General features: G+C 50.5%; 1 protein-coding gene across 1 annotated transcript in view; it reads right to left on the bottom strand.

The window, feature by feature from the left end:
- Positions 1–3,217: 3,217 nt before the first annotated feature.
- The window catches only part of rflna (refilin A), a 36,792-nt gene continuing 17,005 nt past the window's right edge, over positions 3,218–23,004 (bottom strand). The window contains exons 3-4 of the mRNA XM_070888357.1: positions 7,552–7,661; positions 3,218–3,680 (exon numbers count right to left, since the gene is read on the bottom strand). Of these exons, the coding sequence (XP_070744458.1) occupies positions 3,356–3,680; positions 7,552–7,661 (435 nt within the window). The 3' untranslated portion in view covers positions 3,218–3,355. The remainder of the gene's footprint in view (positions 3,681–7,551; positions 7,662–23,004) is intronic.

Consider the following 23,004-nt stretch of genomic DNA (forward strand, 5'->3'; position numbering starts at 1 on the left):
CCCTCACTCCCCCTACCCACTGCCCCTCCCCCTATCCACCGACTCTCCCCCTGCCCAACTGCCCCTCCCCCTGCCCACCGCTTCTCCCCCTGCCCTCCCCCTCACTCCCCCTACCCACTGCCCCTCCCCCTACCTACCAACTCTCCCCCTGCCCCTCTGCCCTCCCTCTCACTCCCCCTGCCCACCGACTCTCCCCCTGCCCCTCTGCCCTCCCCCTCACTCCCCCTACCCACTGCCCCTCCCCTACCCATCGCCTCTCCCCCGCCCCACTGCCCCTCCCCCGACCCACCGCCTCTCCCCCGCCCCACTGCCCCTCCCCCTACCCACCGCCTCTCCCCCTGCCCCTCTGCCCTCCCCCTCACTACCCCTACCCACCGCTTCTCCCCCTGCCCCTCTGCCCTCCCCCTCACTCCCCCTACCCACTGCCCCTCCCCCTACCCACCGACTCTCCCCCTGCCCCTCTGCCTCACTGCCCCTCCCCCACTGCCCCTCCCCTACCCACCAAATTTCCCCCTACCCCTCTGCCCCACTGCCCTCCCCATCACTGCCCCTCCCCCTCACTCCCCCTACCCACCGCCCCTTACACCCTTCCCCTCTCCATTCCCCCTCCCTCCCTGCCCCTCCCCCCCCCACTACCTCTCCCCCCCCCCCCTCACCTCCTCTCTCTTCAGGTACAGCAAGTGATCAGGAAGGCAAATGGAATGTTGGCCTTTATTGCAAGGGGGATAGAGTATAAAAGCAGAGAAGTCCTGCTACAACTGTACAGGGTATTGGTGAGGCCACACCTGGAGTACTGCGTGCAGTTTTGGTCTCCTTATTTAAGGAGGGATATACTTGTATTGGAGGCTGTTCAGAGAAGGTTCACTCGGTTGATTCTGGGGATGAGGGGGTTGACTTATGAGGAAAAGTTGAGTAGGGGACAAAGTCTTAGAATAAGGGGCCGCCCATTTAAAACTGAGATGAGGAGGAATTTCTTCTCTCAGAGGGTTGTAAATCTGTGGAATTCTCTGCCCCAGAGAGCTGTGGAGGCTGGGTCATTGAATATATTTAAGGTGGAGATAGACAGATTGAGCGATAAGAGAGTGAAGGGTTATGGGGAGCGGGCAGGGAAGTGGAGCTGAGTCCATGATCGTATTAAATGGTGGAGCAGGCTCGAGGGGCCGAATGTACTCTCCCTCCCCCTCCCATTCACTGCCCATTCTCCCTCCCCCTCTCTCCCTCCCCCTCCCCCTCACTTCCCATTCTCTTCCCCCCCCGCGTCCCCCCCGTGAATGTTGAACAATTGCTCCATCGGTTCAACACGTTAAAAGTTTTAATGAATATTAAATTGGGGAATAGATGCGAAGGGCCTTTTGCCATGATTTTATTGCCTAATTTACAGTAATTTGGCCAAGGCCTCTCTCCCCTCTTTCAATTGCTGCTCTCCCAGCGCAGACCGATTGATGAGTTGAGTGAGTTGTGTCCAAGACGTGTGCATTCCATCCGCAGGCTCAGGTTGATCCAGCTGCCCAATCCAAAACATACCATGATCCCAGCAATGGCAGGGCAATGTGGCGTGTCTCTCAGGCGCTACGTGAAGGTTGTGTCGCCTGCCATATTGGGCAAAAACAGGAGGCGTTGGTCCCTTTGCATCTGCTGAGCACCAGCTTCAGATCCCGCCTCTGGCATTGGTTCCCCGGGGCAACCGTCACCATCATTGGGAAACAATGCCCACCCCGCTCTCGACCTCCGACCCCCGTCCCTTGACCCCAATCTCTGACCCTGGCCCCAACCCCCAACCCCAGCTCCTACCCCCCGTCCCTTAATCCCAATCCTGACTCCCGACCCCAACCCTGGCCCTCCAATCACAGCTCCTACCTCTGTTCCTTGACCCCGAACCCTGGCCCCCAACCCCGGCTCCTACCCCTGTCCCTTGACCCCAACCCCTGACCCCCCAACCCTGGCCCCCAACCCCGGCTCCTACCCCTGGCCCTTGACCCCAACCTCTGACCCTGGCCCCAACCCAGGCTCTTACCCCCATCCCTTGATGCCAACCCCTGACCCCCAACCCTGGCCCCCAATCCCAGCTCCTACCCCTATCCCTTGACTTCAACCCCCGACCCTGGCCCCCAACCCTAGCCCCTGACCCCCGATCTCCAATCCTCCAGCACTGCGTCTCCTGCCCCTGCCCCAATGGGTGGGTGGGTCAGTGGGTCTATAGGTTACAGCACAGGGGGCCATTGGGCCCCTCGAGCCCGTGCCCGCTCTCAGCCAGTCCCACTCCCCGCCCTTTCCCAGCAGCCCTGCCCATTCTTTTCCTTCGGGTATTTATTCAACTCCCTTTTGAAAGCCGCGATTGAATCTGCTCCGCACTCAGCCCTCGATCAGCTTTCAGCCCATTGACCGGGTAACCCAGAAACCATTGGGGCATCTCATCTAGCATTGCAGGAAAGCAAAGTCATTGTGTATTTGGTTAGGAAAGTTGCAGGATCATCTTCGCTGGCGATATTTTGCGCCTGAGCTGCAGATAATGGCGGGGCTTCATGGGCCATCAGCAAATTGTCTCGACTAGCGGCTGGCCATTGGATGCCTTTCAATGTCACTGTGTGAGGAATGTGGAGGCCACATGTGGAGTGGGGGGCGGACTGGCTTTACATTGTTTGTCGCAAATCCCAAATCCCGTTCTACATTTCCTGGAGAAAGTTACTGCCATTCCTCGAGATTCTTCAGGTGAACCTGGGCCACAAACTGCTTCCGTCACATTGATCGATTGGGTCAAAAGCGAACTGGACCCCAGCTACGCCAATCCGCAGCCCCCTCCCTCTGGGCAAAGCTTGTGTCCCGGGACTTTACACCAAATCCGCCGGTTATCACCAGGCGAGCAGTCCGGATGGGAAAGGTCTTCCAGCGATTGCTGCACTGTCGGAATAAACCATTGGATGCTGGGTCCTCGGGGCTGTGAATGCGAGGGTTGCGGGAGAGCAAGCCACATTCAGCAATATGTACAGAGAGGATAGTGAGAGCACACTGGCAGTCCAACCATTTCCATTGGCTGGCTCGGGGATCTCTGGGGATCTGTGGGATCACGGGGTCTGGGATATCTGGGGATCTCTTGGGATCTCACAGCTCACGGACTCTGGGATCGCTGGGCTCACGGACTCTGGGATCGCTGGGCTCACGGGCTCTGGGATCGCTGGGGATCTCACAGCTCACAGGCTCTGGGATCGCTGGGCTCACGGGCTCTGGGATCACGGGTGATCGCTGGGGATCTCACAGATCTCTGGGGATCTCACAGCTCACAGGCTCTGGGATCTCTGGGGATCTGTGGAGATCTGTGGGCTCACGGGCTCTGGGGGATCTGTAGGAATCGCTGGGCTCACGGGCCCTCGGTGTAGACCAGGCAAGGGTTGAGGGACTGGGTGGTTTGTAGCTGCACGCTGGACATGAACCATTTCCTGGGTCTGTGGGTCAGGGTGCTTCTGTAAATGTTCTTGGCGTGTTTGGGGAAGATGATGGTGGTGCTTTCAAAGCGGCAGGGTTTCTGTCGCGGCTCCAGGACAATCTGCGATTTATAATCCCTCCATGTGCAGTTGTGGGCGACGATAATTGTCTGGCTGTAGGAGGTGGCGGTGGGCACAGGCAGGTAGTAGATACAGTCCCGATAGTGCTTCTCCGAGTCGTACCTCACCGCAGAGTTACACCTGCAAACACACAGTCAGCAGTTAGTGTGGGACACCCAGGGTCCCAGCCTGCTCCACACACACACACTTACATTGTCAGACACTCTCTCACACTCTCCAGGATCAAATGGCGGGGGCAACTCACTTGAGCAGATTGTTAATCGAAGAGCGAAATTTGCATTTCTACAACCTCAGGAAGTCCCAAACATTTTACAGCCAATTAAGTACTTTTGAAGTGTAGTCATTTGTAATGTAGCAAATGTCAATGTGGCAGCAAGATCCCACTGACAGCAATGTCATAATGACCAGGTAATGAGTGTTAGGTGATGTTGGTTGAGGGATAAATAGTGACCCCCTCCGACAGTGCAGCGCTCCCTCAGTACTGCCCCTCCGACAGTGTGGCGCTCCCTCAGTACTGCCCCTCCGACAGTGCGGCACTCCCTCAGTACTGCCCCTCCGACAGTGCAGCGCTCCCTCAGTACTGCCCCTCCGACAGTGTGGCGCTCCCTCAGTACTGCCCCTCCGACAGTGCGGCACTCCCTCAGTACTGCCCCTCCGACAGTGCGGCACTCCCTCAGTACTGCCCCTCCGACAGTGTGGCGCTTCCTCAGTACTGCCCCTCCGACAGTGTGGCGCTCCCTCAGTACTGCCCCTCCGACAGTGCGGCACTCCCTCAGTACTGCCCCTCCCACAGTGCAGCACTCCCTCAGTACTGCCCCTCCGACAGTGCGGCACTTCCTCAGTACTGCCCCTCCGACAGTGCGGCACTCCCTCAGTACTGCCCTCCGACAGTGCGGCACTCCCTCAGTACTGCCCCTCCGACAGTGCAGCACTCCCTCAGTACTGCCCCTCCGACAGTGCGGCGCTCCCTCAGTACTGCCCCTCCGACAGTGCGGCACTCCCTCAGTACTGCCCCTCCGACAGTGCGGCACTCCCTCAGTACTGCCCCTCCGACAGTGCGGCACTCCCTCAGTACTGCCCCTCCGACAGTGCGGCACTCCCTCAGTACTGCCCCTCCGACAGTGCGGCACTCCCTCAGTACTGCCCCTCCGACAGTGCGGCACTCCCTCAGTACTGCCTCTCCGACAGTGCGGCACTCCCTCAGTCGGGTCAGGAGCAGGGATGGGTTCAGGAGCAGGGTTCAGGGTGGGTTCAGGAGCAGGGTTCAGGGTGGGTTCAGGGGCAGGGTTCAGGGTGGGTTCAGGGGCAGGGTTCGAGCTACGGGTCTTGTTTGGGATGTCACAGCAGCAACTGTTGAAGTTTACGTTTGAAGACGTTCTGTGTTTACTCTGTGGCCAGACTCGGTGCCAGTCTTCGAGCTGTGAATCCCGAGTGGGAAATCAATCTTTTGTCTAAACCCTGAATCACTGACAGGACCAGCTCACAAACCCACAGATTATGTTCCTATCAAACTGAATTTTAATAATAAAAGGGCCTTTCAGTTCCAGGCAGCAATATCCAATTACAAATTACAAATTACAAATCATTCTGGCAGCACAATTTACACAAACAGGATGAACATTTAAATTACTTGTTAACCCATTCCCTCCACCGTCGATATTTCCACCAATGTTCCAGCACAGAAGCAGGCCATTCGGCCCAACAGGTTTTCATCAGCCACCCAGTCTAACCCCACTCTCCCCTCACTCCCCGTACCCTTTGAAAGAAAGGAAAGACAGATTACGAAAGTAAACTTGCGCAAAACATAAAAACAGATAGTAAAAGCTTTTACCGATATATAAAACGGAAAAGAGTGACTAAAGTAAATGTTGGTCCCTTAGAAGATGAGAAGGAGGATTTAATAATGGGAAATGTGGAAATGGCTGAGACCTTAAACAATTATTTTGCTTCGGTCTTCACAGTGGAAGACACAAAAACCATGCCAAAAATTGCTGGTCACAGGAATGTGGGAAGGGAGGACCTTGAGACAATCACTATCACTAGGGGGGTAGTGCTGGACAGACTAATGGGACTCAAGGTAGACAAGTCCCCTGGTCCTGATGAAATGCATCCCAGGGTATTAAAAGAGATGGCGGAAGTTATAGCAGATGCATTCATTATAATCTACTAAAATTCTCTGGACTCTGGGGAGGTACCAGCGGATTGGAAAGCAGCTAATGTAACGCCTCTGTTTAAAAAAGGGGGCAGACAAAAGGCAGGTAACTATAGGCCGATTAGTTTAACATCTGTAGTGGGGAAAATGCTTGAAGCTATCATTAAGGAAGAAATAGCGGGACATCTAGATAGGAATAGTGCAATCAAGCAGACGCAACATGGATACATGAAGGGGAAATCATGTTTAACTAATTTACTGGAATTCTTTGAGGATATAACGAGCATGGTGGATAGAGGTGTACCGATGGATGTGGTGTATTTAGATTTCTAAAAAGCATTCGATAAGGTGCCACACAAAAGGTTACTGCAGAAGATAAAGGTACGCGGAGTCAGAGGAAATGTATTAGCATGGATCGAGAATTGGCTAGCTAACAGAAAGCAGAGAGTCGGGATAAATGGGCCCTTTTCGGGTTGGAAATCGGTGGTTAGTGGTGTGCCACAGGGATTGGTGCTGGGACCACAACTGTTTACAATATACATAGATGACCTGGAAGAGGGGACAGAGTGTAGTGCAACAAAATTTGCAGATGACAAAGATTAGTGGGAAAGCGGGTTGTGTAGAGGACACAGAGAGGCTGCAAAGAGATTTAGATAGCCTGGTTAAGCGAATGGGCTAAGGTTTGGCAGATGGAATACAATGTCGGAAAGTGTAAGGTCATCCACCTTGGAAAAAAAACAGTAAAAGGGAATATTATTTGAATGGGGAGAAATTACAACATGCTGTGGTGCAGAGGGACCTGGGGGTCCTTGTGCATGAAACTAAAAAACAGTAAAAGGGAATATTATTTGAATGGGGAGAAATTACAACATGCTGTGGTGCAGAGGGACCTGGGGGTCCTTGTGCATGAATCCCAAAAAGTTAGTTTGCAGGTGCAGCAGCTAATCAGGAAGGCGAATGGAATGTTGGCCTTCATTGCGAGAGGGATGGAGTACAAAAGCAGGGAGGTCCTGCTGCAACTGTATAGGGTATTGGTGAGGCCGCACCTGGAGTACTGCATGCAGTTTTGGTCACCTTACTTAAGGAAGGATATACTAGCTTTGGAGGGGGTACAGAGATGATTCACTAGGCTGATTCCGGAGATGAGGGGGTTACCTTATGATGATAGATTGAGTAGACTGGGTCTTTACTCGTTGGAGTTCAGAAGGATGAGGGGTGATCTTATAGAAACATTTAAAATAATGAAAGGGATAGACAAGATAGAGGCAGACAGGTTGTTTCCACTGGTCAGGGAGACTAGAACTAGGGGGCACAGCCTCAAAATACGGGGGAGACAATTTAAAACCGAGTTGAGAAGGAATTTCTTCTCCGAGAGGGTTGTGAATCTGTGGAATTCTCTGCCCAGGGAAGCAGTTGAGGCTAGCTCATTGAATGTATTCAAATCACGGATAGATAGATTTTTAACCAATAAGGGAATTAAGGGTTATGGGGAGCGGGCGGGTAAGTGGAGCTGAGTCCACGGCCAGATCAGCCATGATCTTGTTGAATGGCGGAGCAAGCTCGAGGGGCTAGATGGCCTACTCCTGTTCCTTATTCTTATGTTCTTATGTATATCCCACCCAGTCTAATCCCACTCTCCTGCTCCCCCCCACAGAATATTGACTAACACCCACTCCCAGCCTCGCCAGGGTTGCCACAGGATGGCTTTGTCACTCTCGTGCTGGATCTGTGACCCGTACTCCCCCCCTGCGCCCCCTCACTGCAAGATCATGCACAGCGAGCTTTCCCTGGACAAGTACACAGTGCATTAGCAAACCCTGCATCTCCCTCAGCACTTACCGTATTTCCGGTGCTGATTCACAATTGACTTCAATGCTTTCACCAAAGAACACAGGGTGCATTCTGGGCTTTGTGTCCGACAGGGGCGAGCTCAGCACAATATACGGTATCTGCATCACAATAAAACCACAGCATATTAACGGGGAACACCTCCCTCAGGGCGGGGCCAGACACCCCTCAGTGTATTCGGATGAGGCGTTAAACCGTCTGCTCCCTCAGGTGGATGTAAAAAATCTCATGGCACTATTTCAAAGAAGAGCAGGGGGTTATCCCGGTGTTCTGGAGCCAATATTTATCCCTCAACCAACATCACTAAAGCAGATTATCTGTATTGTGTTCCTAACACAGATGAGACTGCACACAGGGAGGTTAAAGTAACAGTGACCTCAGTCTTTATTAAGACACTCCAGAGTGAGGATCGGGCCTTAGGGGCCGGCTTATATACAGTGCTCCCAAGGGATGCTGGGATCCCTTGGGACTTCAGGGGATGCGCTCCCTGGTGGCGGAACATGGGAGTGCATGCTTTACAGATACACAACATCACTCCCCGCCCAAAGTCAAAGTGAAAACTATTTACAAGGTGAGGCGGTCGGGAGCCTTTCTTTCCCTGGTGGACCGCCTCGGTACAAATGTCTGTTCTGGTGTGTTGGCTGTGCCCTCGCTGGGCTGGCGTGTTGTTGGCCCTGCAGGGCTGCTGGGTGAGCCTGGCCTTGCTGGGCTGTTGGGCGTGATGGGTTCGATTTCCTGGTCCGGGGTGGTGTCGTTGATCCTTTGGGTGTGTGTTGTGGGCTTGAAAAAGGTGGTGTCTGCTGTGGGTTGTTCAGGGCAGTCTGTGAACCGCAGCCTCGTTTGGTCCAGGTGCTTTCTGCAAATTTGTCCATTGTCTAGTTTGACTACAAACACCCTACTCCCTTCTTTAGCTATCACCGTGCCCGCGATCCACTTGGGACCATGTCCACAGTTTAGCACTTACACAGGGTCATTCAGATCAATTTCCCGTGACACAGTGGCGCGACCATCGTTTACATTTTGTTGCTGCCGCCTGCTCTCTACCTGATCATGCAGGTTGGGGTGAACCAGCAAGAGTCTGGTTTTAAGTGTCCTTTTCATGAGTAGCTCAGCCGGGGGCACCCCTGTGAACGAGTGGGGTCTCGTGCGGTAGCTGAGCAGTACTCGGGACAGGCGGGTTTGGAGTGAGCCTTCTGTGACTTGTTTAAGGCTCTGTTTGATTGTTTGTACTGCCCGCTCTGCCTGCCCATTGGAGGCTGGTTTAAACGGGGCCGAGGTGACATGTTTGATCCCATTGTGGGTCATGAATTCTTTAAATTCGGCACTGGTGAAACATGGCCCGTTGTCACTGACCAGTATGTCTGGCAGGGCGTGGGTGGCAAACATGGCCCTCAGGCTTTCAATGGTGGTGATGGCGGTGCTTCCCGACATTATTTCACATTCAATCCATTTTGAAAAAGCATCCACCACCACCAGGAACATTTTACCGAGAAACGGGCCCGCATAGTCGACATGGATCCTCGACCATGGTCTGGAGGGCCAGGACCACAAACTTAGTGGTGCCTCTCTGGGCGTGTTGCTCAAACTGAGCACATACGCTGCACTGCCGTACACAGGACTCTAAGTCAGAGTCGATACCGGGCCACCACACGTGGGAGCTGGCTATCGCTTTCATCATTACTATACCCGGGTGTGTGCTGTGGAGATCCGAGATGAATATCTCCCTGCCCTTTTTGGGTAGCACTACGCGGTTACCCCACAACAGGCAGTCTGCCTGAATGGACAGCTCGTCCTTTCGCCGCTGGAACGGCTTGATTAGCTCTTGCATTTCAACGGGGATGCTGGCCCAGCTCCCATGCATTACACAGTTTTTTTACTAGGGACAGCAGAGGATCTTGGCTGGTCCAAGTCCTAATCTGGCGGGCCGTGACAGGTAATTTATCATTTTCAAACGCTTCCATGACCATCAACAAGTCTGCGGGCTGCGCCACCATCAACAAGTTTGCAGGTTGCGCCATTTCTACCCCCGTGGTGGGCAATGGTAGCCGACTGAGAGCATCCGCACAGTTCTCGGTGCCTGGCCTGTGGAGGATGGTATAGTTATACGCTGATAGCGTGAGTGCCCACCTTTGTATGTGGGCTGAGGCATTAGTATTTATCCCCTTGTTTTCAGCGAACAGGAATGTTAGGGGCTTATGATCGGTTTCCAGCTCAAATTTGAGGCCAAACAGGTACTGATGCATTTTCTTTACCCTGAACACACACGCTAATGCCTCTTTCTCAATCATGCTGTAGGCCCTCTCGGCCTTAGACAAGCTTCTGGAAGCATAGGCGACAGATTGCAACTTCCCCGTAACTTTGCTTGTTGTAATACACACCCGACTCCGTACGACGACGCATCACATGCTAGCACACGTCTTTTACACGGGTTATACAATACAAGCAGCTTGTTGGAGCATAAAATGTTTCTGGCTTTCTCAAAAGCAATTACTTGTTTTTTTCCCCATACCCAGTTCTCACCTTTACGCAATAATACATGTAGGGGCTCTAAGAGGGTGCTTAAACTCAGTAGGAAGTTACCAAAATAGTTGAGTCGTCCCAGGAACGACCACAGCTCCGTGACGTTCTGTGGCCTGGGCGTGTTCCTGATAGCCTCTGTCTTGGCGTCTGTGGGCCGAATGCCATCCGCCGCGATCTTTCTCCCCAAAAACTCCACTTCTGTTGCCATGAAGATGCATTTCGACCTCTTCAGCCGCAGCCCTACGCCATCCAGTCGCTGGAGGACCACCTCCAGGTTTTGTAGGTGCTCGACGGTGTCCCGACCCGTGACCAATATGTCGTCCTGAAAAACCACCGTGTGTGGTACCGACTTGAGTAGGCTCTCCATGTTTCTCTGGAAGATCGCTGCAGCCGACCGAATTCCAAACGGGCATCTGTTGTAGATGAACAGTCGCTTGTGCGTGTTGATGCAGATGAGGCCCTTCGAAGACTCCTCCAGCTCCTGCGTCATGTAGGCCGAAGTCAGGTCGAGCTTGGTGAACGTCTTGCCTCCTGCTAACGTCGCAAATAGGTCGTCTGCCTTAGGTAGCGGGTATTGGTCCTGTAGCGAGAAACGATTAATAGTTACTTTATAATTGCCGCAAATCCTGACCGTGCCATCACTTTTGAGTACTGGAACAATCGGGCTGGCCCACTTGCTGAATTCCACTGGGGAGATGATGCCCTCGCATTGCAGCCTGTCCAGCTCGATTTCCACTCGCTCCCTCATCATGTGAGGTACCGCTCGCGCCTTGTGGTGAATGGGTCGTGCCTCTGGGACCAAGTGGATCCACACCTTCACCCTGGAAAAGTTTCCAATGCTTGGCTCAAAAAGGGAAGGAAATTTGTTAAGAACCTGGGTACATGAGGCCTCATCGACATGTGATAGCGCTCGGGTGCCATCCCAGTTCCAGCGGATTTTGCCCAGCCAGCTCCTTCCAAGCAATGTGGGCCATCGCCCGGGACAATCCAGAGTGGCAGTTCGTGCACCGAGCCCTCGTAGGTGACCTTGACCACGGCGCTGCCCAGGACAGTGATAAGCTCTTTGGTGTACATTCTCAGTTTCGTGTGGATGGGGCTCAGGGCTGGTCTGAGTGCTTTGTTGCACCACAGTCTCTCAAACATCTTTTTACTCATGATGGATTGGCTAGCACCAGTGCCCAGTTCCATGGCTATGGGTAAGCCATTCAATTTTATATTTAGCATTATAGGTGGACATTTCGGCGACAATGTGTGCACCCCGTGTACTTCAGCATCTGCCTCCTCTCTCTGAGGCTCAAAATTGCTTTGATCCACCTTGGACCGATCTTCCTCTGCCACGTGGTGGTTAGCAGGTTTTGCAGAGCTTGCAGCTCGTTTGCAAGCTCGTTGGAGGTGCCCCATTGTTCCACAGCTCTTGCAAACATACCCTTTGAAGCGGGATGAATAGGCTGAATGGAAGCCTCCACAACGCCAACAAGGTGTGAATTGCCTTGCATTCATCATTTGTTGCGGACTCTGAGTCATCTGGGTCACCTGAGGCCTGCTGGCAGTTGCAGACTCGTGGGTTCTGCCCTGTACATTTCTGCTCGCAAACACAGTTCCAGTTAATTTATGAACATTGCTAGCACTTGTGTGCTGAGAGATTTGTTTGGTGTTATCACTGGTGGACATAAACGCCTGTGCTATCACAATGGCCTTACTGAGGGTCGGTGTCTCTACAGTCAAAAGTTTTTGTAGGATGGTCTCGTGGCCAATGACCAGTACAAAAAAGTCTCTGAGCATTTGCTCCAGGTAGCCATCAAACTCACATTGTCCTGCAAGTCACCTTAGCTCGGCGACGTAGCTCGCCACTTCCTGACCTTCAGATCGCTGGCACGTGTAGAACCGATACCTCGCCATCAGCACGCTCTCCCTCGGGTTAAGATGCTCCCGAACCAGTGTACACAGCTCCTCTCATGACTTATCTGTGGGTTTCACCGGAGCCAGAAGATTCTTCATGAGGCTGTAGGTCGGTGCCCTGCAGACTGTGAGGAGGACCGCTCTCCTTTTTGCAGCGCTTCCTTCTCCGTCCAGCTCGTTGGCTACAAAGTACGGGTCTAGCCGTTCGACATAGGCTTCCCAGTCCTCACCCTCCGAGAACTTCTCCAGGATGCCCACAGTTTGCTGCATCTTTGCATTAGATTCGTAGACTCGTCCCAGTTATTGTGTTCCTAACACAGATGAGGCTGCACACAGGGAGGTTAAAGTAACAGTGACCTCAGTCTTTAATAAGACACTCCAGAGTGAGGAACAGGTCTTAGGGGCGGCTTATATACAGTGCTTCCAAGAGATGCTGGGATCCCTTGTGACTTCAGGGGATGAGCTCCCTGGTGGCGGAACATGGGAGTGCATGCTTTACAGATACACAACAATCTGGTCATTTTCACATTACTGTTTGTGGAACATCGGAACAGAAGGAGGCCATTCAGCCCCAGGACCCTGTTCCACGTTTCAGTGAGATTGTGACTGATTTGTATCTAACTCCATCCACCTGCCTTGGCTCCATACCCTTTTATATCCCAATAGGCCAGTCTACAGACCACCTCATGGTGGCAGGGAGGTGGAGGAAGAAATATCCAAACAAATTCGGGAAATAACTAAAAAACATAGATTAATAAATCATGGGGGACTTCAACTGCCCCGAGATTAATTGGATATAAGAGGTAGGTAAAGGGGATAAGGGAATGGAGTTCCTACAATGTGTACAGGACTCCTTTCTAACCCAATATGTAAATAGACCAACAAGGGAGGATTCGCTACTGAACAGTGTTACCCGTGGCTCAGCACACTCGCCTCGGAGTCAGAAGATTGTGGGTTCAAGTCCCACTCCAGGAACTTGAGCCCATAATTCAGGCTGACAGTCTAGTGCGGTGCTGAGGGAGTGCTGCACTGTCGGAGGTGCCGTCTTTCAGATGAGACGTTAAACCGAGGCCCTGTCTGCTCTCAGGTGGATGGAAAAGATCCCATGGCACTATTTCAAACAAGAGCAGTTCTCCCCGGTGTCCTGGCCAATATTTATCCCTTAATCTACATCACAATTTGACTGCTGCGTTTCCCCCATTACAACAGTGACTACACTCCAAAATACTTTATTGGCTGTAAAAATGCATTGATATGTCCGGGGGTCGTGAAAGGCGCTATTTAAATGCAAGTCTTCTTTCTTTCTTTCTGGATCTAGTAATGGGGATTGAACCAGAGCAGATAAGAGAAGTAAAAGTAGGGGAACATCGAGGCAATAGTGACCATAATATAATACGTTTTAAGATAATAATTAAGAAGGACATAAGTATGACATAGACCAGGGTAATAGATTGGAGAAAAGCTGATTTTGAGGGGCTGAGACGAGAACTTGGGAAAATAAAATGGACAACAATATTGACAAACAATGACGTAGAACAACAATGGGAAACATTTAAAACGGTGTCCAACAGAGAACAGGAAAAATATGAATAAAAAATATGCTAAAAAAACAAGAACAAGCTAAACACCGTGGATGAATAAAGACACAAGGGACAATTGAGGGTAAGGAAAGAGGCATACACGAGTAATGGACAGCAGGGGAGAGCATGATAAGGGAGAATACAAAGAGATTAGGAGAGAAGTCAAAAAAACAAGTAGGAAGGCAAAGAGGAACTATGAGATGAAATTGTCAAGGAACAGAAAACAAAGTCAAATATTTTACAGGAACATAAATAAAGCAAGGAAGGTTGGAACTGGAATAGGGACAGTCAGGATAAAATCACAGGTAACAATAGTGAGGTGGCAGAAAAAGGTGTAGTGCCAGAGGACTGGCGGATAAGCTAACGTAATATCGATATTTAGGGGACAGAACCTGTCCAGGGAATTATAGACCAATCAGCTTCACATCGGTGGTAGGGAAATAATGGAATCCCGACTAAAGGAGAAAATAGAGGAACATCTAGAAACAAAAATATAATAATGAATAGTCAGTATGGATTTCAAAAGGGAAAATCTTGCTTGATCAATCTCATTGAATTATTTGAAAAGTTTAGAGAGAGAGTACACAAGAGTAATGCAATTGATGTAATTTATCTAGATTTCCAAAAGACCTTCGATAAGGTACCCCATAATAGACTGATGAACAAGGTCAGAGAATGCAGAGTCAGGGGACAAGTAGCAGAATGGATCGCTAGCTGGCCTCAAGACAGAAAGAGAGTTGGATAAAGGGCAGCTATTCACTGGGGCAGAAAGTGGGTGGTGGTGTTCCACTAGGATCAGAGCTGGGACCACTGTTGGTCACAATTTATATTAACCATTTAGAATTTGGAATCAAAAACACAATTTCTAAATTTGTGCATGACACCAAATTGGAGGATAGTTAATACTGAGGAGGACTGCGACACATTACAGGAGGACATTAATAAACTTACAGAATGAGAATATAATTAGCAAATGAAATTCAACACAGATACACGTGAGGTATTACATTTTAGTGGGGAGAATAGGGAGATCACTTATTACTGGGAGGGTGTGAGTCTGGGTGGGGTAGAGGAACAAAGGGATCTCGGATACAAATACACCAATCATTAAAGGTTGCGACACAAGTTAGCAAGGCCATAAAAAGCAAACCAAGAACTAGGGTTTATTTCTAGAGGGATAGAATTGAAAAGTAGGGAAGTTATGCTAAACCTGTATCGAACCTTGGTTAGACCACACTCGGAGCACTGTGTGCAGTTCTGGTCACCATATTATAAAAAGGATATAGAGGCACTGGAGAGCGTGCAGAGAAGATTTACAAGGATGATACCAGAAATGCGAGGGTTACATATCAGGAAAGGATGAACAGGCTGGGTCTCTTTTTTTTTTCTCTTGAAAAAAGAAGGCTGAGGGGTGACCTAATAGAGGTCTTGTTAAAATTATAGAAACATAGAAAATAGGTGCAGGAGTAGGCCATTCGGCCCTTCGAGCCTGCACGACATTCAATAAGATCGTGGCTGATCATGCACCTCAGTACCCCTTTCCTGCTTTCTCTCCATACCCCTTGATCCCTTTAGCCGGAAGGGCCATATCTAACTCCCTCTTGAATATATCCAATGAACTGGCATCAACAACTCTCTGCGGTAGGGAATTCCACAGGTTCACCACTCTCTGAGTGAAGAAGTTTCTCCTCATCTCGGCCCTAAATGGCTTACCCCTTATCCTTAGACTGTGTCCCCTGGTTCTGGACTTCCCCAACATCGGGAACATTCTTCCTGCATCTAACCTGTCCAATCCCGTCAGAATTTTATATATTTCTATGAGACCCCCTCTCATTCTTCTAAACTCCAGTGAATACAGGCCCAGTCGATCCAGTCTCTCTTCATATGTCAGTCCAGCCATTCCGGGAATCAGTCTGGTGAACCTTCGCTGCACTCCCTCAATAGCAAGAATGTCCTTCCTCAGATTAGGAGACCAACTGAACACAATATTCCGGTGAGGCCTCACCAAGGCCCTGTACAATTGCAGTAAGACCTCCCTGCTCCTATACTCATATCCCCTAGCTATGAAGGCCAACATACCATTTGCCTTCTTCACCGCCTGCTGTAGCTGCATGCCAACTTTCAATGACTGATGTACCATGACACCCAGGTCTTGTTGCACCTCCCCTTTTCCTAATCTGCCACCATTCAGATAATATTCTGCCTTCACGTTTTTGCCATCAAAGTAGATAACCTCACATTTATCCACATTATACTGCATCTGCCATGCATTTGCCCACTCACCTAACCTGTCCAAGTCACCCTGCAGCCTCTTAGCGTCCTCCTTACAGCTCACACCGCCACCCAGCTTAGTGTTATCTGCAAACTTGGAGATATTACACTCAATTCCTTCATCTAAATCATTGATGTATATTGTAAAGAGCTGGGGTCCCAGCACTGAACCCTGCGGCACACCACTAGGTTTTGATCGAGTGGATACAGAGCGAGTGTTTCCACTTGTGGGGAAGAGAATAACTAGAGACAGTCAATATAAGATCCAAGAAATCCAATGGGGAATTCAGAAGAAAATGCTTTACCCAGAGAGCGGTGAGAATGTGGAACTCGCTGCCACAGGGAGGGGTTGATGCGAATAGGGAGCGGTGGGGGAGTGGGCCTGGGGCGGGGGAGTGGAGCGGGGACTACGTGCTGAGATTCTATCTGTCCCCGGTGTTGTGAAGATGGGTCTGGCCATGCTGCCGCAGAACTCTCCAACCAGTTGGACCATGCCTGTCCACCTGTCCTTCGTGGAAAAGTCTTTCAAGAAAAACACCTTTGACCACAAGGCCATAAAGCAGTGGTCAGCACGCAAGGTCCTGGACGCCCGACGGAAGAAGGAGATGATGGATCTTGTCGGACAGTTCCCCGAGCAGACTGTCGAACTCGTTTGGCAGAACGTTTCATTGTCAGAGCTTTCACACAAGCACCAAGACGTCGCTTGGTTGGCGGTGAGGAGGGCCCTACCTGTCAGATCCTTCATGTACAGCCAGGGTTTCAGAGACACGGCACTCTGCCCCAGAGTTGGCTGTGGTGCGGACGAGACAGTCATCCATCTCCTTCGGGATTGCCCCTTTGCATGGCAGGTCTAGAAGGAGATGTAGTGGTTGCTGTCGAGGTTCATCCCAAGCAGCTCCGTAACACAGGACTCTGTGCTCTACGGGCTGTTCCCAGGGACACACACCCAGACAGACATCATCTGCTGCTGGAGGGCCATCAACTCTGTGAAAGACGCACTTTGGTCTTCCCGAAACTTGCTGGTCTTCCAGAGCAAGGAGATGTCCACGGCCGAGTGTTGCAGACTGACACAATCCAAGGTCCAGGAGTACATGCTGAGGGACACACTAAAGGTCGGTGCAGTCGCCGCAAAGGCACGGTGGGGAAAAGCCACAGTTTAAGGCCCTTCCGCCTTGATAAACCCAGGGGCTGGAATCAGACCCCCCTTGGCCTGTACTTGTTAATCTGCTTGTATACATCGAGCCCCATGTACTGAGACACACCTGTGTTGTGCCATGTATAATGAAAGTCTTTGCACTGTTTAGTAACTTGTAAAGAAACGTAAATGTATTCTCATCCGTTCTGTGTACTGCTTTCATCTGCACAGTGCTACCTGTAACGTGATTGGTCATCTGTTATGTATTCAACATCTTGTAACCAGCATTCTACCACCATCAGGGGGTGCATCTGTTGGAGTCCCAAGGGATCCCAGCATCCCTTGGGAGCGCTGCATATAAGCAGGCCTCCCATGCTGTGCCGGCACTCTGGAGTCAGAATAAAGAGACTAAGGTCACATTTACTCAAGTCTACAGTACTCAGTCACATTGCTTTGAAACATAATAACTGACGACGAGTAATAGATAGTGAACCATCACGTGAAAATGCAGAGAACTGTTGGTATCCTGGAGAAATTCTCAGAAGGTGACGATTGGGAAGCCTTCATGGAGCGACTTGACCAATACTTTGTGGCCAACGAGCTGGAAGGGAGTGTGAACGCTGCCAAACGAAGGGTGATCCTCCTCACTGTCTGTGGGGCAACAACCTACGGCCTCATGAAGAATCTTCTAGCTCTGGTGAAACCAACAACCAAATCGTATGAAGAACTGTGTACGCTGGTCCGGGAGTACCTAAATCCGAAGGTGAGTGTTCTGATGGCAAGATATCGATTCTACACATGTCAACGGTCTGAAGGCCAGGAAGTGGCGAACTACTTCACTGAACTAAGGCGCCTTACAGGACATTGCAAATTCGGTGGATTCCTGGAGCAAATGCTAAGAGACCTTTTGAGCTTGGCATTGGTCATGAGGTTATCCTCCGCAAACTAGTGACTGTTGAAACACCGAACCTGAGCAAAGCCATAACGATAGCCCAGGCATTTATGTTCACCAGCGATAACACCAAACTAATTTCTCAGCATAAAGATGCATCAGCAAGTACTGTACACAAAGTAACGTTGTTTTCAGGCAGGAATGCATATGGCAGAACGTACGCGCCTGCAGCTGCACGACCTCAGATGACCCAGAGTCCGCCATCAAGCGTTAATGCAAGGCAGTTAACACCTTGTTGGCGCTGCGGAGGTGATCATTGAGTCCATCAATGCTGCTTCAAACACTATGTGTGCAAACGCTGTGGAACAATGAGACACCTCCAGCGAATGTGCAGATAAGCTGCAAACCCTGCAAACCACCACGTTGCAGAGGAAAACCAATCCATGGTGGATCAAACTGAACTAGAGACTCGAACCGAGGAGGCAGAAGTGTATGGGGTACACACCTTCACCACAAAATGTCCACCGATCATGTTAAAAGTTGAACTGAACGGAATTCCAGTATCCATGGAATTGGACACGGGTGCGAGTCATGAGCAAAAAGGCATTCGACAGGCTGTGGTGCAACAAGGCACAAAGGATTCATACCAATTCATACCCGATTCATACCAAGCTGAGAACTTACACTAAAGAGCTGATCCCTGTAATTGGCAGTGCAGCAGTAAAAGTCTCCTATGCTGGAGTGGTGCACGAACTACCACAATGGATTATACCAGGAGATGGCCTCACACTGTTCGGCAGAAGCTGGCTGGGAAAAATCTGCTGGAACTGGGACGACATCCGAGTGCTCTCGTCCGTCGACGACGCCTCATGTGCCCAGGTTTTGAGCAAGTTTCCGTCGTTGTATGAGCCAAGCATTGGATATTTCTCTCGGGCAAAGGTGCAGATCCACTTGGTTCCCGGTACACAACCCATCCACCACAAGGCCCGTGCGGTGCCATACATGATGCGAGAGAAAGTGGAGATTGAGCTGGACAGGCTGCAACAAGAGGGCATCATCGTGCCGGTTGAGTTGAATGAGTGGGCCAGTCCGATTGTTCCGGTTCTCAAGGGCGACGGCACGGTCAGAATTTGTGCGGACTATAAAGTAACGATTAACCGTTTTTCACTGCAGGACCAGTACCCGCTACCCAAGGCAGACGACCTGTTTGTGACGCTGGCAGGAGGGAAGACGTTCACCAAGTTGGACCTGACCTCGGCCTACATGACGCAGGAGCTGGCGGAATCTTCGAAAGGCCTCACCTGCATCAACACGCACAAAGGTCTGTTCATCTACAATAGATGCCCGTTTGGGATTTGATCGGCCGCGGCTATTTTTCAAAGGAACATGGAGAGTCTGCTAAAGTCGGTTCCGCGCACCGTGATTTTCCAGGACGACATATTGATCACAGGTCGGGACACCATCGAACACTTACAGAACTTGGAAGAGATTCTAAGTTGGCTAGATCGTGTGGGACTCAGGTTGAAACGCTCGAAGTATGTTTTCCTGGCGCCAGAGGTCAAGTTCTTCGGGAGAAGTATCACGGCAGACGGCATCAGACCCACCGACACCAAGACGGAGGCCATCAAGAACGCGCCGAGACCACAGAAAGTGACGGAGCTGCAGTCGTTCCTGGGACTCCTCAATTATTTTGGTAATTTCCAACCCGGGTTAAGCACCTTGCTAGAACCTCTAACAACACATGTTGCTACACAAGGGAGATGACTGGGTGTGGGGGAAATCACAAGAAACTGCTTTTGAGAAAGCCAGAAATCTGTTATGTTCCAACAAACTGCTTGTTCTGTATGACCCATGTAAACATTTAGTGCGAGCTTGCGATGTGTCTTCGTAAGGGGTCGGGTGTGTGTTACAACAAGCAAATGAATTGGGAACATTGCAACCGGTCACTTATGCTTCCAGGAGTTTGTCCAAGGCCAAAAGGGCCTACAGCATGATTGGAAAAGAAGCTCTGGCATGCGTTTACCGGGTGAAAAAAATGCACCAGTATTTGTTTAGGCTTAAGTTTGAGTTATAAACTGACCATAAACTGCTCATATCGCTATTCTCAGAGAGCAAAGGTATTAATACCAATGCCTCTGCTCGAATCCAAAGATGGGCGCTCACGCTGTCTGCATATAACGATGTAATTCGGCACAGACCAGACACAGAGAACTGTGTTGATGCTCTCAGTCAGCTACCATTGCCCACCACCGGGTGGAAATGGCACAGCCTGCAGACTTGCTTTTGGTGATGGATGCATTTGAAAACAAAGTCACCCATTACGGCCCGCTAGATCACGACCTGGACCAGCCAGAATCCTTTACTGTCCCTTGTAAAAACCTGTGTCCTCCATGGGAGCTGATCCAGCGTCCCAGCAGTAGATGCATGAAGAGATCAAGCCGTTCCAGCGGCGCAAAGACGAAATGTCCATACAGGCGGACTGTCTTTTGTGGGTAATCGCGTGGTTTTGCCTAAGAAAGGCAGGGAAACGTTCATACACAACCTACACAGTACCCACCCAGGCATAGTAATGATGAAAGCTTTAACCAGATCCCATGTGTGGTGACCTGGCATCGACTCAGATTTGGAGTCTTGCGTGCGCCAATGCAACACTTACTCTCAACTGAGCAATGCAACCAGGGAGACACTGCTAGGTTTGTGGTCATGGCCCTCCAAACAGTGGTCTAGGATGTTGACTTCACTGGTCTGTTTCGAGGCAAAATGTTCTTGGTTGTTGTGGATACTTATGAGAGAGGATGGAGAGAGAGTGAGAGAGGATTGAGAGAGTGAGAGAGGCTAGGGAGATTGTGAGAGAGGATAGGGAGAGTGTGAGAGACGATAGAGTGTGACAGAGGATAGGGAGAGTGTGAGAGAGGATAGGGAGAGTGTCAGAGAGGATAGGGAGAGTGTGAGAGAGGATAGGAAGAGTGTGAGAGAGGATAGGAGAGTGTGAGAGAGGATAGAGAGAGTGTGAGAGAGGACAGAGAGAGTCTGAGAGAGGATAGAGAGAGTGTGAGAGAGGATAGAGAGAGTGTGAGAGAGGATACAGAGAGTGTGAGAGAGGATAGGGAGAGTGTGAGAGAGGATAGGGAGAGTGTGAGAGAGGATAGAGAGAGTGTGAGAGAGGATAGAGAGAGTGTGAGAGAGGATAGAGAGAGTGTGAGAGAGGATAAAGTGTGAGAGAGGATAGAGAGAGTGTGAGAGAGGATAGGGAGAGTGTGAGAAAGGATAGAGAGTGTGTGAGAAAGGATAGAGAGAGTGTGAGAGAGGATGGAGGGAGTGTGAGAAAGGATAGAGAGAGTGTGAGAGAGGATAGAGAGAGTGTGAGATTGGATAGAGAGTGTGAGAGAGGATAGGGAGAGTGTGAGAGAGGATAGAGAGAATGGGAGAGAGGATAGGGAGAGTGTAAGAGAGGATAGAGAGAATGGGAGAGAGGATAGGGAGAGTGTGAGAGAGGATAGGGAGAGTGTGAGAGAAGATAGGGAGAGTGTGAGAGAGGATAGAGAGAGTGTGAGAGAGGATAGAGAGAGTGTGAGAGAGGATAGAGAGAGTGTGAGAAAGGATAGAGAGTGTGTGAGAGAGGATAGAGAGAGTGGGAGAGAGGATAGAGAGAGTGTGAGAGAGGTTAGAGAGAGTGTGAGAGAGGATAGAGAGAGTGTGAGATTGGATAGAGAGTGTGAGAGAGGATAGGGAGAGTGTGAGAGAGGATAGAGAGAATGGGAGAGAGGATAGGGAGAGTGTAAGAGAGGATAGAGAGAATGGGAGAGAGGATAGGGAGAGTGTGAGAGAGGATAGGGAGAGTGTGAGAGAAGATAGGGAGAGTGTGAGAGAGGATAGAGAGAGTGTGAGAGAGGATAGAGAGAGTGTGAGAGAGGATAGAGAGAGTGTGATAGAGGATAGAGAGAGTGTGATAGAGGATAGATAGAGTGTGAGAGAGGATAGAGAGAGTGTGAGATTGGATAGAGAGTGTGAGAGAGGATAGGGAGAGTGTGAGAGAGGATAGAGAGAATGGGAGAGAGGATAGGGAGAGTGTAAGAGAGGATAGAGAGAATGGGAGAGAGGATAGGGAGAGTGTGAGAGAGGATAGGGAGAGTGTGAGAGAGGATAGAGAGAGTGTGAGAGAGGATAGAGAGAGTGTGAGAGAGGATAGAGAGAGTGTGATAGAGGATAGAGAGAGTGTGATAGAGGATAGATAGAGTGTGAGAGAGGATAGAGTGTGAGAAAGAATAGAGTGAGTGTGAGAGACGATAGGGAGAGTGTGAGAGTGGATAGAGTGTGACAGAGGATAGGGAGAGTGTGAGAGAGGATAGGGAGAGTGTCAGAGAGGATAGGGAGTGTGTGAGAGAGGATAGAGAGAGTGTGAGAAAGGATAGAGTGAGTGGGAGAGACGATAGGGAGAGTGTGAGAGTGGATAGAGAGAGTGTGAGAGAGGATAGAGTGTGAGAAAGGATAGAGTGAGTGTGAGAGATGATAGGGAGAGTGTGAGAGTGGATAGAGAGAGTGTGAGAGAGGATAGAGAGAGTGTGAGAGAGGATAGAGAGAGTGTGAGAAAGGATAGAGTGAGTGTGAGAGAGGATAGAGAGAGTGTGAGAGAGGATAGAGAGAGTGTGAGAAAGGATAGAGTGAGTGTGAGAGAGGATAGAGAGAGTGTGAGAGAGGATAGAGAGAGTGTGAGAGAGGATAGAGAGAGTGTGATAGAGGATAGATAGAGTGTGAGAGAGGATAGAGTGTGAGAAAGAATAGAGTGAGTGTGAGAGTGGATAGAGTGTGAGAGAGGATAGGGAGAGTGTGAGAGAGGATAGGGAGAGTGTGAGAGAGGATAGAGAGAGTGTGAGAGGGATAGAGAGAGTGTGAGAGAGGATAGAGAGAGTGTGAGAGAGGATAGAGAGAGTGTGAGAGAGGATAGAGAGAGTGTGAGAGAGGATGCAGAGAGTGAGAGAGAGGATAGAGAGAGTGTGAGAGAGGATGCAGAGAGTGTGAGAGGATAGGGAGAGTGTGAGAGAGGATAGAGAGAGTGTGAGAGAGGATAGGGGAGAGTGTGAGAGAGGATAGAGAGAGTGTGAGAGAGGATAGAGAGAGTGTGAGAGAGGATAGGGAGAGTGTGAGAG

Source organism: Pristiophorus japonicus, chromosome 8 (genome assembly GCF_044704955.1).
Source record: "Pristiophorus japonicus isolate sPriJap1 chromosome 8, sPriJap1.hap1, whole genome shotgun sequence".
In the NCBI taxonomy this organism is placed as follows: domain Eukaryota; kingdom Metazoa; phylum Chordata; class Chondrichthyes; family Pristiophoridae; genus Pristiophorus; species Pristiophorus japonicus.